Source organism: Sciurus carolinensis, chromosome 9 (genome assembly GCF_902686445.1).
Source record: "Sciurus carolinensis chromosome 9, mSciCar1.2, whole genome shotgun sequence".
Lineage (NCBI taxonomy): Eukaryota > Metazoa > Chordata > Mammalia > Rodentia > Sciuridae > Sciurus > Sciurus carolinensis.
Window position 1 is genome coordinate 27,957,400 of NC_062221.1, and position 14,509 is coordinate 27,971,908.

Genomic DNA, 14,509 nt, shown 5'->3' on the forward strand with positions numbered 1-14,509 from the left:
CAGTACCAAATATAAAATAAAAATAAAATAAATCAGCATTAGGCATGGGGGGTGCACAACTATAATCCCAGTTACAAGGGAGGCCAAGATGGGAGAATTGCCAAGTTTGAAGCAAGCCTCAGCAATTTAGTGAGACCCTGTCTAAATTACCAGCTCGGCAAAATGAATGAATAAATAAATAACATTTTAAAAGAAAATATTTCATTTTTATGTCCATTTTACAATTTTTTGGAGGGGGGGTACCAGGAATTAAAACCCAGAGGCACTTAACCACTAAGCCACATCCCCAGCCCTTTTTTATATTTTATTTAGAGACAGGGTCTCACTAAGTTGCTGAGGCTGGCTTTGAACTTGTGATCTCTTAATTCAGTCTCCCAAGATGCTGGGATGACAAGTGTACATCACCATGCCTAGCTCCATTTTACATTTTATTGGAATTTCCAAATTACAAAGAACTTGCAAGAATAATAGTAAAAGGAGAACATAATCCACTTTATCTAGATTTAACTTGGTAACATTTTGTCCCTCTAATATTACTCTCTTCGTCCCTCCTATCAGATACATCAAATATTTATTTTAAGCCAAAGAAAGTTCATATATCATGGTTCTTGACTTCTCTAACATAACCATAGTAATACCAATGTCAGTGAATTTAACATTGATAGACCACTATCACAATCAAGATAAAAAAAAATTCTATTACACTCAAAAACTCTCACATACTTCTACACCTCAGTCAGCACCAACATTCTGGCAACCATTATTTTCTATCCCTAAAATTCTACCTTTTCCAGAACGTCACAAGAAGAATCACACAATGTATAGCCTTAAAAAAAAAAAAAAAAAACAGCCAGATAAGGTGACACATGCCTGTGGTCCCAGACACCCGGGAGGCTGAAACAAGATCACTTGAGCCCAGTAATTTGAAAGCAATCTGGGCAACATAACAAAACACCCCATCCCCAAAAGTGACACATAACACAAAATGCACCATTTTAATGTCTACAATTCAACAGCATTCAGTACACTCAAAAGGGTGTGCAACCATCACCACTATCTGGTTCCCGAACGTTTTTATAACTCCAAAGCAAATTCTATATTCATTAAGCAGTCACTCATCATTTGCCCAGCCTCTGGGAGAGGATTATTTCTCCTAGAGGAGAGATATCTCTTATAACCCACTTATCACATGCTCTCTCTCTTTGTGGATATTTCAAGAACCATACAATATGTGGTCTTTCTGTCTGCTTCTTTCATAAGGTTTTCAAGGCTCATCCAAGTTGTAACACATATCAGCATTTCACTCCTTCTTATGTCACTGCATACAGGCTTTTGAGTCTGGTTTCTTTCACTCAGCATAATGACATCAAGAACCAACCATACTGTTATGTGAATGAGTAGCTTCTTCAGTTTTACGGCTGCAGAGTATTCCGTCATACATACGATATACCACAGCTTATTAGTCCAATCACCAAAAATCATTTTATTTCTGATACTTTTTCCAGAAATATAATCATAACAAGGTAATTTATAATTAATGGGTTATAATATATATGCAAATGACAAATGAAAAACTCAAATATATAGGACATATATAGATCACAATCCCTTATCTACAATTCCAAAATCCCCAAATCACTTAGATATCAAGTTTTTGTTAAATCTTCAGCTAAGTTTTTAAGGCAAATCTTGGCCTACATTGAATCTCTTTTATTTATTTATTTTTTATTTATTTATTTATTTATTTATTTATTTATTTATTTTTGGTGCTGGAGATCGAACCCAGGGCCTTGTGCTTACAAGGTAAGCACTCTACCGACTGAGCTATCTCCCCAGCCCCCATTGAATCTCTTTATAGTCTTCATTTAGTCCTGTTACAATGGCCATAGATTTTGCTCCACAAGTATTATGTCTGAGTATTCACCCCCTTAGGGGATAGTAATTCATATATGACCTATCTATGACACTTCTTTTCTATAACCAGAAAAATTTGTAAATTAATTTAATACCTCAGCTTCTGGACCCTAGTGACCCTATATATACATAGCTCCAAATGGGACAAAAATGAACACATTACTAGAGTCAGAGAATAGTCATTAATCTTTTCTGTTACAGAGCTCATTACTTCAACTAAAAGGATGAACTCTACCCAACAATTCCCCTTTTATGAGCACATCCTCTAGCATGGACTCTTGCAGATCATTATTTATTCTAAAAATCTGACTGCCATTTTTCTTTATAAAAGTCATCTTTATCACTGAGTTTACACATGATCTTCTTTTCTTTCTGATACCCCCTAGAATTGAACCCAGGGGTGCTTAACCACTGAGCAACATTCCCAGCCCTTTTTTAACATTTTATTTAGAGACAGGGTCTCACTGAGTTTCTTAGGACCTTGCTAAGTTGCTGAGGCTGGCTTTGAACTTATGATCCTACTGCCTCGGTCTCCCAAACTGCTGGGATTACAGGTGTGCGCCACCACATCTGGTGGGTTACACATGATCTTGTAATGAGTATATGCTAAAATTCTCAGAACATCTGGTTGTTCCAAGACACATTCTTCGGCAAATATACAAAACCTAAGTTGTATAGCCATGAAACCTAAACTACCCTTTAATGCTCTTCACCTGAGATCACAACTGTTCTCCACATATATCACAGATACTTATCTACTTCATGTATACTAAGAACCAACCAAGTGCCAGGCACTGGGGAAACAGGAGAGAACAATTCATAAAAGGTTCCTGCTGCCATGAAGATACACAAAACCATCAAGCAAAATATCAGAGTGATAGACCAATGCACAAGAATATAATGAAAAATGACTACAGGGTGTTTAAATTAGATGGTGAGGTTAGGCTTCAGAAAGGTGAAACTGAAGACAAAAACTAAACCCCAGAAGATAAGTGAGGATCAAAATCAAGGGCAGTGCAAAGGCTCTGACACAGAAGGAAGTATGTACTAGTAAAGGGCCAGAGTAAAGCTCAGTGTGGCTACAGTGTAACAGGGCAAGTAAAAAGCAGTAAAGGGTGAAGTCAGACAAATAGCCAAGGGCCAGTTCATGCAGGGCTTTGTTATGTCAGAATAAGGAGTTGGGAATTTCTTCCAAGTGAGATGGAAGGCCATTAGAGGGTTTTAGGCATAGGAGTAACATGATCTGACTGAAATTTTCAAAAGTTCATTCACAAAAAGATGTTAACATTGGTAACATGGACCAATTCTTTCATTAAAAGAAAAAAATTACAAAGTACATATCACTTCATATAATAAAATGCCTTTTTTTAATAAAAAAACACTGTCCTGGATGATTTCACATGTATAAAATGTTTTTTATCTGTCAATTACAATTCTAGTAACTACTACAGGCAGCAAATTTAAGAACCTCCCCTTTAGCCCCTGTATATCAATGTAATTTTTCCACACGATGAAAACCACAAGAATGGGAAGTTATACTCCATGTATGTATAATATGTCAAAACATACTGTCATGTGAATCTAAAAAACAAAGGAAAAAAATTTACTGTGCTAACAAATCTGACAATTTAAATAGAAAGTCAATGACTACTAAAGAAACTGAAGTTTGAACTGCTGCTATTTAAACATTAATACACTTTTTTTTCCAAATACATCAAAACTTAATTACAGCACAATTTGTGACACAAGATTGAAGCTGAGGCTATCACCCTGAGAGTTAAACAGTATTGCTAGCCTGTACTACCTTTTGTTTCCAAAGAAAGGCACATATGAGACACATGCAAAAAATAAAAAAAATTAAAAATAAATAAATAAAACCAATGAAATTGAGATATGCAAGAACAACAACGTAACTACTCTTAGTCATGTGTCCCAAATCCAGGGTTGATGTTTTTAAAACAAAGAAATAATTGACTTTCTGAGAAATAATATTTCTAAGTTTATTCACAAACTGCAGAAAAAAACATTTACTGAACTTAACACAAATACCATATTCTTTCAAGCATAAAATTTACTTTTGTGGATAAATTTCTTCTATGAAACCCATTTAAAGAAATAACTACCTAATGCAAAAATTCCATTTAATGGTAAATTGTTTAAAAAAAAACTATATCCTCAAAAATAATACATCCTTTTAACTTGAAGATTTCCTTAGCTGGATTACTGTAATTCTGTGTTTTATGAGATTAAGGTCTTTCTTCAATTTTGAATTCTACAAACAGGTCACTTAGAGATTACTTAATAAACCATTTCATATTATGCAGCCCTAAAAATATTGGTCAAAACCTTGAGTGCTTAGTATTTCACTTTTGACTACTTTTTCTATAATAAGATTTGAAAGAACTGACCAAATTTGATACTCTGAAATACTATGAGTATATTCTGTCAAGTTTCATCAGACCATAGACTAGAGGTCAAAGAGAAAGCTCTTCTGGATCTATTCATGGATTTCAACAAAACAGCTGTTTCAGGATTTTGTTCTCAGAGCAAGAATGAAAATTCAAGAAAACACTAATTGGTACAAGTCTCTGTGGAAACTGGTAAATTTCACTTTGAAGCAAGGAAATGTAAAATTTTATATTCAACAAATTAGTAAATCCTAGACTCAAATGTAAGCATTCCACCACCATGAAGAACAAACAAAGTTTAATAATTTAATTATATAAAATATATTCAGGAACAGATGCTGCAACACTCACTTTATATCTCATAGGAATTCAGAAGAACTCGAACATGCATCCTCATCGACCATGTGTGGACAAACATCCACAAAGAACCAGCTAAGACTAAAGCTGGATATTATTTGAAGGCACCAACAGGAAGCTTCTGGAAATCTTAATTGTGGTTTCTTTAAAAAAATTTTAAGTAGCACATGATGCAGAGATCTGACAAAGACCCTTCCTAACCCAAGGCCACATGCATATAAAGAAACTCACCTGTGTTATACTCCTTTAACTGCAACTCCTTTATAGGCATGTCATCGGGAGTCCGAAAGGCGTTAAGAATCTACAAGAAATTGGCATTTACACGTAATAATACAAATCATATTCAAAGAGTGAATTTTATATTTTCCCTACTAGTTTTTATTCTACATAATTTAAAGTTGATTATTTTATAAAGGCTAAATTAAACCATGTACACAAGACATTCAAAAAGTGCCAAATGAGTAGAACATGCTTATTCAAAAATTCCCAAGAGTATAAGAAAATAAGAAGAGCATAACCTTCAAGAGCTCAAGCTCAAGATGCCTTCCAAGCATCTCCTGCTCACTTGCTGTGTAATCTTTTAGTGCCTACTTTATTATCTGTTAAACATAAAATGATGCACTAAGCTCAACCAGTCCAGAGTCACAGTAATTTGGTCTGATCAGCTTTTTCTATATATTCAAATGAGCTGTTCTCTCACTACAAATGTCACTTCTTCAGTGATATCTTCCCTAACTGCTCAATCTAAAGTGACATTCTATATCTTTTTGTTGTTGTTGTTGTTGTACTGGGGATCAAACCCAGGACCTTGTACATGCTAGGCAAGTACTCTACTAGTTATATCCCCAGCCCTAACCTTTAGTCTTCTTCAGAAAATATATCACTGCTTCAAAATGTTACCTATCTTTTGTTTGCTTCTGTGTTATTGATGAAGGTAGTGACTCTATATTATTCACTGCTGTATCATTCAGTGCCTGCCTTGAACACAACATAGGTTGAATCCTTAATCCAAAAATCTGGAATCCAAAATTCCAAAAAGCTTCAGATTTTGCAGCATTTTGGATTTCAGATTTTCATATTAGGGATGCTCAATCAGTAAAGTCTACTCCAAAACTCCCAAATCCAAAGCCCCCAAATCTGAAATACTTTTGATTCCAAGCATTTCAGATACGGAATCTTCAACCTGTAGTACTTAACACTTGCATTAAATGAATTAAGAATACCAATTCATACTGGACAGGAGGGCACACACCTGTAATCTCAGTTACTTAGGAGGCTGAGGCATGAGGACCACAAGTTCAAGGTTAGCCTCAGCAACTTAGCTTGGCTCTAAGCAACTTAGCAAGACCTTGTCTCAAAGAAGAAAAAAAGAGGAGGATATCCATTCCCCCAATAAAAAAAAGAAAAAAAACAAACAAACAAAAAACCTATTCATGAACATTATGAGAATTAATGCTTATAAGCATTACACAATGCCTGGCACAGAAAAAGCACTGTTAGCTCTTGTTGCAATATTCTGACCAATTCTTCCATAAGTTCTGTCATAAGTTTAGTCAGTCAATCCTTTACAACTGAGCAGATAGGCAGCTTCTAGCTTTTACTACTATAGATCAGCATCTTTTTTTTTTTTTTTAGTTGTCAATGGACCTTTATTTTATTTATTTATATGCGGTGCTGAGAATCAAACCCAGTGCCTCACAAATGCTAGGCAAGCACTATCAGCATCTCTATCTATGCACTCCTGAAATAATATGTCCTACCAGATGATTACCGTCTGAATATAGCTACCATTTGTCATGGTTTTACAAACCTCACCTCAGTGAATACATATATAACTAGTACAATCTGAATAAGCTCTATGGATTATACCAAAGTCAATTCCTGGTTTATACATACTATAGTTATGCAAGATGTTAACACTGGGGGAGACTGGGTAAAGAATACACATGCTTTTCCTCCCTGTATGTTTCTTTGTACTTTCCTGTGAATTCATAATTTTTCAAATAAAGTTAAAAATTTAATTGACAGAGACACAGAGACATAAAAAACACATGCCTCACCTCTTCTTTTGTGGCATTTTCAGGCACCCCACTTAATCGAATAAACCTGCTAGGCTTCTTCTCCTCACTTGTGCCAGTCCTGTAATCTTGATCCTTAAATTCAGAATGTAAAATTATTTCGCAAATAAATATATTTCTGTGTGAAAGTGAAGTAACATAGGTATTCAGGATCAAAAATGAAAATGACTTTAATCATGTGAAGGTACGAAAAAACACGACTTTATTATTCTGAGTTCTAAATATTGACTTCAAATCCTTGTATTACAAGTGAATTATAACCCAGGCTCAGTGAAGGAGTCTTGAAATTGTAAAACAGAACATAAAGAAAAACAATACTGGGTTGGGAGTTTAAGTGAGAGCACTTGCTCAGTGTGCACAGGCTCTGAGTTTCAATCCCCAGCACCAAAAAGAGAGAGAAAGAAACAACCCTCAATAGGACTTCTATAGCAAAAAAAAAAAAAAAAAACCCTATTATTCTCAAAACTGTATTTTTTTCCTGAATGAGCAAATAGCAAAAAGAGAAATTTGAGCCAGATGTCATTTAATAAAGATGACTTCTTACAAATAAATTTCAGAAAAAGCCAAAAGATTTTGTAAGTAGAAACAATATAATAGAAGAGTATAATTCAGAGAAATCTGTACTCTTCATACTTATACAAGTCTTAGCTCCAACTCTATTTCAAAAATTATAGAAAGGATTTAACTTTTGAGAAAAAGTCTCCTGTAACTAAATGAGTCTCCTGTAACTATCTCCTAGTTATGCTTATTGCCTAAATAAATCAACAGTGTCTTCTTTCACTCTTGAAAGCAGACTGAGTTAGATAATAATTATGTGGTCGCCTGGCTCTAACATTCTCAAAACCCATTATTAGGTAATATTAAGATCACTGTCCAAAATAACAGAAACCAAAATAGAAATTGATAAAATCTATTTTAAAGATAACATTTTCTAGGCTGGATTGTGGCTCAGTGGTAGAGCACTCACCTAGCATGCATGAGGTACTAGGTTCAATTCCCAGCACCACATTAAAAAAAACTTTTTTAAAAAAGCTAAATAAACAAAATAAAGGTATTGTGTCCATCTACAATTAAAAATATTTTAAAAAGATAACATTTTCTTATTAAATTGCAAATGTAAAAGTAAACTTCCTTGCTTAGAAACATAACATTTAAAGTTAATTAAGTTAGCCACTTATAATAACTTTTTTTTTTTTTAAGTTGTTGATGAACCTTTTTTTTTTGGTACTGGGGATTGAACTCAGGGGCACTTGACCACTGAGCCACATCCCCAGCCCTATTTTGTATTTTATTTAGAGACAGGGTCTTAGCATCTCACTTTCTGCTGAGGTTGGCTTTGAACTCACAATACTCTTGACCTCCCAAGTCACTGGGATTATAGATATGCAGCACCATGCCCAGTTTTTTTTGTTTTTGTTTTGTTTTTTAATTTATTCACATGCAGTGCTGAGAATCAAATCCAGTGCCTCACACATGCTAGGCAAGCACTCTACCACTGAGCCACAACCCCAAACAAAATTAGAATTTTTGTTATTTCCACAATCCCAGAGCGCTAGGGACTCGAACACAGGCCTCCAGCATGAGAGGCAGGCACTCTACAAAATGGGCTATATGACCTGCACCAAAATTACAATTTTTAACATCACCTTCATGACTGCAGAAAGACTTCTAGGTAGTCCAAGTTTAAATAAGAAAATGAATCCTAAATCACAATAATTAACTATAAAAGAGTTGTGAGAATCACTTCTCAAAGTTAATAACTTTCAAACTAAATTGTCCCAAGGTATTTATTTTTTTTTTATTTATTTTTTTTTTTTATTGTAAACAAATGGGATACATGTTGTTTCTCTGTCTGTACATGGCGTAAAGGCATACCATTTGTGTAATCATAAATTTACATAGGGTAATGTTGTTTGATTCATTCTCCCATTTTTTCCCTTCCCCTGTCCCAAGGTATTTAAATCAGCACAATAAAGCAAAATAATAAATCAACACACATGTAAAGTATTATAAGGTTCGGCAAAGTGGTGCACACCTATAATCCCACAACTGGGAGGTTAAGACAAGAGGATCACAAGTTCAAAGGCAGTCTCTGCAACTTAGCAACATCCTAAGCAACTTAGGGAGACCCTGTCTTAAAATAAAAAATAAAAAGGGTTGGCAATGTGGTTCAGTGGTTAAGTGCCCCTGGGTTCAATCCCTAGTACCCACCCACTTCAAAAAATATTATCTGAACCAAGGTCCCTTTCTTTAGAGATGTATATTCCTACATTTCACTAGTGAATAAAAAATCCACTTTTTCTATTTTGAGACAAGGTCTCCTTTTGTTGTTGTTGTTTGTTTGTTTTTGTTTTGGGTACTGGGAATTGAACCCAGGAATGCTTTACCACTGAGCTACAACTCTAGCCCTTTTTTTATTTTGAGACCAGATTGCTTAGGGGCTTGATAAGTTCCTAAGGCTGGTCTCAAACTTGCAATCCTCCTGCCTCAGCCTCCTCAGTTGCTAGGATTACAGGTGCTTGCCCAGCCAAATTTTGTCTCTTTGTTTTGCAGTGCTGGGGACTGAACAAATTTTGCTTTTTAATGGTAGTACAATGAGACATCAGGACTAATGGTCCTATATTCTATACTTAGTCCTTTAGAAAAGCCTTATGAAAAAGGAAAAAAGCAATCCACCTCATCAACATACCTGAAGGTCTCGTTGGGCATCTCGGGCAGTTTTGCCCTCTGGAAAAGACTTGCTCTGGCCATAGCCAAATATCTGGCTTCCTGGCAACCTATGATCCACATCACGGTACTCCATGCTTCTGTAATCAGTGTCTTGTTGGCCAAGAAAATCCAGATCACCTTCTTCTTTAAACAGACCAGCATCTGAACTCTGTTCACCTCCAGAAAGCTGTGATTTGTCTTGGTCTTGAATAGGACTTTGGCTGTTCTGAAAGTCTGATGGAGATTCATGTTCAAAGGCTACACCTTTTGTTTCTCCTTCTCTTGTTTCTGAATGCTCAAATTCTCCCTTCTGAACACAAAAAGCAGGCTTTTCTACTGTATGGTCATGTGTGGATTCTTCTCTCTTGTTCACATTGATACCAGAATGTTCTCTATCTTGCGCAGAAGGCTGAATGTAATCCAAAATTTTTGGATCCCCAGGAGGCATCTCCCTATCTTTAAATTCCATACAAGGTCCCACCTCTCTGCCCCTAAAATCCTGATCAGTCCTGGACCGGTGTCTACCTCTGAAATTTGAATGTGGTGTATCCCTGTCCCTAAAGTCTAGATCAGTAGTACCTGAACCTCGACCTCTAAAGTCCAACTGTGTTCCATCTTTATCCCTGAAGTCCAAATCAGATATATCTCTATTCCTAAAATCAGAACGAGACTGATCTCTGGTCCTGAAATCCAAATCTGATAAATCTCTTGCCCTAAAATCTGCATGGGACCCATCCCGGCCTCTAAAATCTACATCATAAGTGCCCCGGCCCCTAGAAGCATCCCTACCTCTGAATTCAACAGTGTGAGCATCTCTGTCTCTATAGTTCATATGAGGTGTCTCCCTACTTCTATAATCCATAGAAGTACCATCTCCACCCCTATAGTCCATAGGTGGCCCTTCTCTATCCCGAAAATCCCCAGAATGTATGTCCCTACCCCTGAAGTCCAACTGTGAAGAATCTCTGCTCTGGAATTCAGAAGATGAAAAATCTCCCCCCCTGAAATCATGTCCAGGTCCCTCCCCTCCTCGATAGTCACCATGCGGTCCATCTCTAGCTCCATAGCTGAAAGAATGCTCCTCTACATTTGCAAAGGGAGGCCCCGAATGCCCCTGGAAATCAAAGGGAAGTGAATCTCTGCCAGGAAAGTTGCCAGAGTGTCTCTCTTGAGCATGACTCTTAAGGGGAGGAGGAGGATAATCCCTGTTCCACCCGGGAGCAAACCTTTCTTCTTGGCTCCCACTGTAGAAACAAAGACAGTGTTATTCATATTGTCCAGAGAGTTTGAAATCTACACACCAGCATATTCTTCTCTAATCACAGCACATTCTTCTTTAAACATTTTTTTTTTTTTTTGGCAGAGTTCTGTAACAAGGTCCTAGATCTGCAGAAAACAGCAAAGTTTTGCTATTTTAAGACGAAGTGGCGGAGTAAACTTTTATGCTCCCATTTCAGAACACGAGGAAAGTCAACACAAGGTTTTCAACATGACTGCTGCAGAAAAAGCTTTCACCCAGTCCTGCAACAGGGAAAATCCGCAATACCAGATAAGCTAACAATGGTGACATACTACAAAAATGTCCATTTCCTACAGCCAGGGAACTTAGAATTCCAAGGTCAACATGATGATTCCTATACATTGGAAAAATCAATGCACTATAAATTTCTTACACTAAATTTTAGGAAGTGTCTATTGCTATATCTAGGGGTAACATCCCAAAATATTTTATTACAACTACAGCATGGATACCACCCAATTAAAATGGATTCAGTCCTCAAAGAAAGAAACACTGGTTATATATCATCACCATTAGGAGCAAACCAGTGTTTGTCAGATGAGCATTATTCTGGCTGCATCTAAATTGCAGTTCCACAGTGGCTCTGCCCGAAAGAGCTCTCAGCTGGGTCTTAGTATTATAACTACCCAAGGGTATCACAGAAATAGAATCATGCTACAAATCATCTGTAAGGTATCTAAGCTAAGCAAGAGCTTCTAGGAGCTTAAAACTAGAAACAACCTAGTGACAAGTATTTCCATGTCCCAAACAAAGAAAATGACATGCCAGATACCAATGCCTAGCTTTTCAAAGAAACAAAATGTATTTTAAAATAGGTATGGTATTAAACTCACAATCTCAGTTTACAGAGCTCAGTAGATCTGGCCCAATCTTTCATACTACCCAACTTCTTCCCTTTCCCTAACCTTCATTTTGGTTTTGGTCAGATATTATGGGATTTAAGTAAGCAATTAAGCACTTGGAATCCTGGGTAAGGACACATGAAAAAGGAAAGCATAAAATTATTTGAAAGGTCATCTGCTGTTTAGCAGTAAAACAAAAGTATTAAGAGATCAAGACCAACTCAGTTCTCCTTCCAGAACACAGAGTTTCTATTCTAAGACACTTCTGAGCTCAGATTATACCACTATTAAAAAATCCAAAGAACAACTAATTCTGGGTCACTCAGTACAAGAAAGTTACACTACCAACCCCTTTTTAAAGTAACAGAACTCTACACTAACCTAAACACAAGAATGATGTACATTTGATGAATTTTCAGAACACAACGTCTTCTATTGGCTCCCATTAACATTAGTTATGTTCATCATAAGAGGAACAAGTTTAAATGTATACATAAGAAACACAATTTAACACCAAAAATAAGATGTTATAATTAGCTTTAGTGTCTCTTATACTTAAAAATCATTCAACAGCCAGGTACAGTGATGCACACTTGAAATCCCAGCTATCTGGGAGGTTGAAGCAGGAAGGTTATAAGTTCTTGGCAAAATAGCAAGAACATCTCAAAATAAAAAATACAAAGGGATGGGGATGCAGCTCAGTGTTAGAGCACCACTAGGTTCAATCACTAGTAACACAGAAAAATATGTATCATTCAAGTCCTATTAATTAGCCTGCTGAAAGACTGAAGGCTCCTCAGATTCATGGGATAAGGGCTAGCATCTAAAATTTGTATGTTTATGTGCCAAAACATTTTCTGAGCAGAACACATCCAACACTGCTGTCTTTGAGTATTGCCCTAAGGATTATTTTATCCTCCTAAGACAAAGTAGATCAAGAGTAAGGGACTGAATAAAGATATTCCCCCCGACACCCCTCATTGGAAATTAAATGGAGGAGCACTCTACCAACAAGCTACACCTCTAGTACTTTTTATTGATTTTATTTCTGGTACTGAGGATTGAACCCAGAGGCTTTACCACTGAGTTACATCCCCAACCCTTTTTATTTTTATTTTTTTTTAAATATTTTTTGTTGTAGATGGACATAATACCTTTATATTATTATTATTATTTTTTTAATGTGGTGCTGAGGACCGAACCCAGATAGATGCTAGGCAAGTGCTCTATCACAGAGTTACAACCCAAGTCCCCCTTTTAATTTTTGAGACCAGTCTCACTAAGTTGTTTAGGGCCTAAATTAAATTGCTAAGGCTGGCCTTGAACTTGCAATCCTCTTGTCTCAGTCTCCAGAGTCACTGGGATTACAGGTATGTGCCACTGCACCCAGGCTTTTTATTTTTTGAAACAGGGTCTCCCCAAGTTTCCAAGGCTGGCCTCAAACTTATAAACGTCCTGCCTCAGCCTCTTGAGTTGAAGTGATTTTAAGTATGTGCCACAATGCCCAGCTATATAGGAGTCTTAACACTATTTTAAGGGGTTAGGGAAGTACTTCAGTGGTGTAGTGCCTGCCTAGTATGCACAAGACCCTGGGTGTAAGCCCTAGTACCACAAAAATACAAAATAAATAAATAAATAAATAACGGTATTTTATAGATTGTAATCTTGCAAAATACCTATTTTTGGTTCAAATTAGTACTCAAAAGAAGAAAGTTACATAAATTATATCTCCCTCTAGTCAAAAATCTTAGAAGTAAGCCAGGCACAGTGGCGCATGCCTATAATCTCAGTGGCTCAGGCTGATGTAGGAAGATCACAAGTTCAAAGTCAGCCTCAGCAACTTATCAAGGACCTAAGCAACTCACTGAGACCCTGTCTCTAAATAAAATATAAATAAAAAGGGCTGGAGATGTGGCTCAGTGGTTAAGCACCCCAGGTTCAATGCCAAGTACTGGAGGAAAAAAGAAAGAAAGAAACCTTAAAAATAAGATTTGGGGGAATGGCTCAGTGGTAGAACACCCCAGGTTTCATCCCTCCCACCACCACCCCCCAAAAAAAAATCTGTTTTAAAGATGATACAGGGGTTGGGAATTTAGCTCAGTGGCAGAGTGCTTGCCTAGCATGCACAAGGCCCTGAGTTTGATCCTTGGCCCTAAAAAGAAAAAGATACAAAAAAGTTGGGCCCAGAGACACATGACTATATAATCTCAGGAAACTGGGAGGCTGAGGCAGGAAGATCACAAGTTCAAAACCTGCCTCATCAACTTGGTGAGACCTCAGCAACTTAGTGAGATCCTGTCTCAAAACTAAAAATTAGCCAGGCAAGGTGGCACACACCTGTAATCCCAGCAGCTCAGGAAGTTGAGGCAGGAGGATTGAGAGTTCTATGCCAGCCTCAGCAACTTAGCAAGGCCCTAAGCAACTCAGTGAGACCCTATCTCTAAATAAAATACAAAAAAGGGCTGAAAATGTAGCTTAGAGGTTGAGTGCCCCTGAGTTCAATCCCCAGTACAAAAAAAAAAAAAAAAAAAAAAAAAAAAAAACCTATCATCAGTGCATCTGTGTGTATTATACCAACTATAAAAATATTAATTCGGGATGGGAATATGGGTCAGTTAGTAGAGTGCCTGCCTCGCAAGCACAAGGCCCTGGGTTCAATCCCCAGCAACATACACACACACACACACACACACACACACATAACACATTAATTCCAGTTGGGTACCATGGCACATGCTTGTAATCCTAGCAATTTGGGAGGTTAAAGCAAGAGAATCACAAGTTCAAGGCCAGACTAGGCACAACTTGGCAAGACTCTATCTCAATTAAATATAAAAAGGACTGAAAATGTAGTTCAGTGGTAAAGTGGCCCTGGGTTGAATCCACTAGTACTGGGGGGAA

The 14,509-nt window shown here is 36.9% G+C and overlaps 1 protein-coding gene across 5 annotated transcripts in view; it reads right to left on the bottom strand.

The window, feature by feature from the left end:
* The window catches only part of Rbm6 (RNA binding motif protein 6), a 98,233-nt gene that overhangs the window by 65,070 nt on the left and 18,654 nt on the right, over nucleotides 1-14,509 (bottom strand). For 4 of the 5 annotated variants that reach the window (XM_047563655.1, XM_047563657.1, XM_047563654.1 and 1 more), the window contains exons 3-5: nucleotides 9,447-10,710; nucleotides 6,740-6,832; nucleotides 4,911-4,980 (exon numbers count right to left, since the gene is read on the bottom strand). In XM_047563655.1, the coding sequence (XP_047419611.1) occupies nucleotides 4,911-4,980; nucleotides 6,740-6,832; nucleotides 9,447-10,710 (1,427 nt within the window). The remainder of the gene's footprint in view (nucleotides 1-4,910; nucleotides 4,981-6,739; nucleotides 6,833-9,446; nucleotides 10,711-14,509) is intronic. The other variant, XM_047563658.1, reaches the window with a different exon arrangement.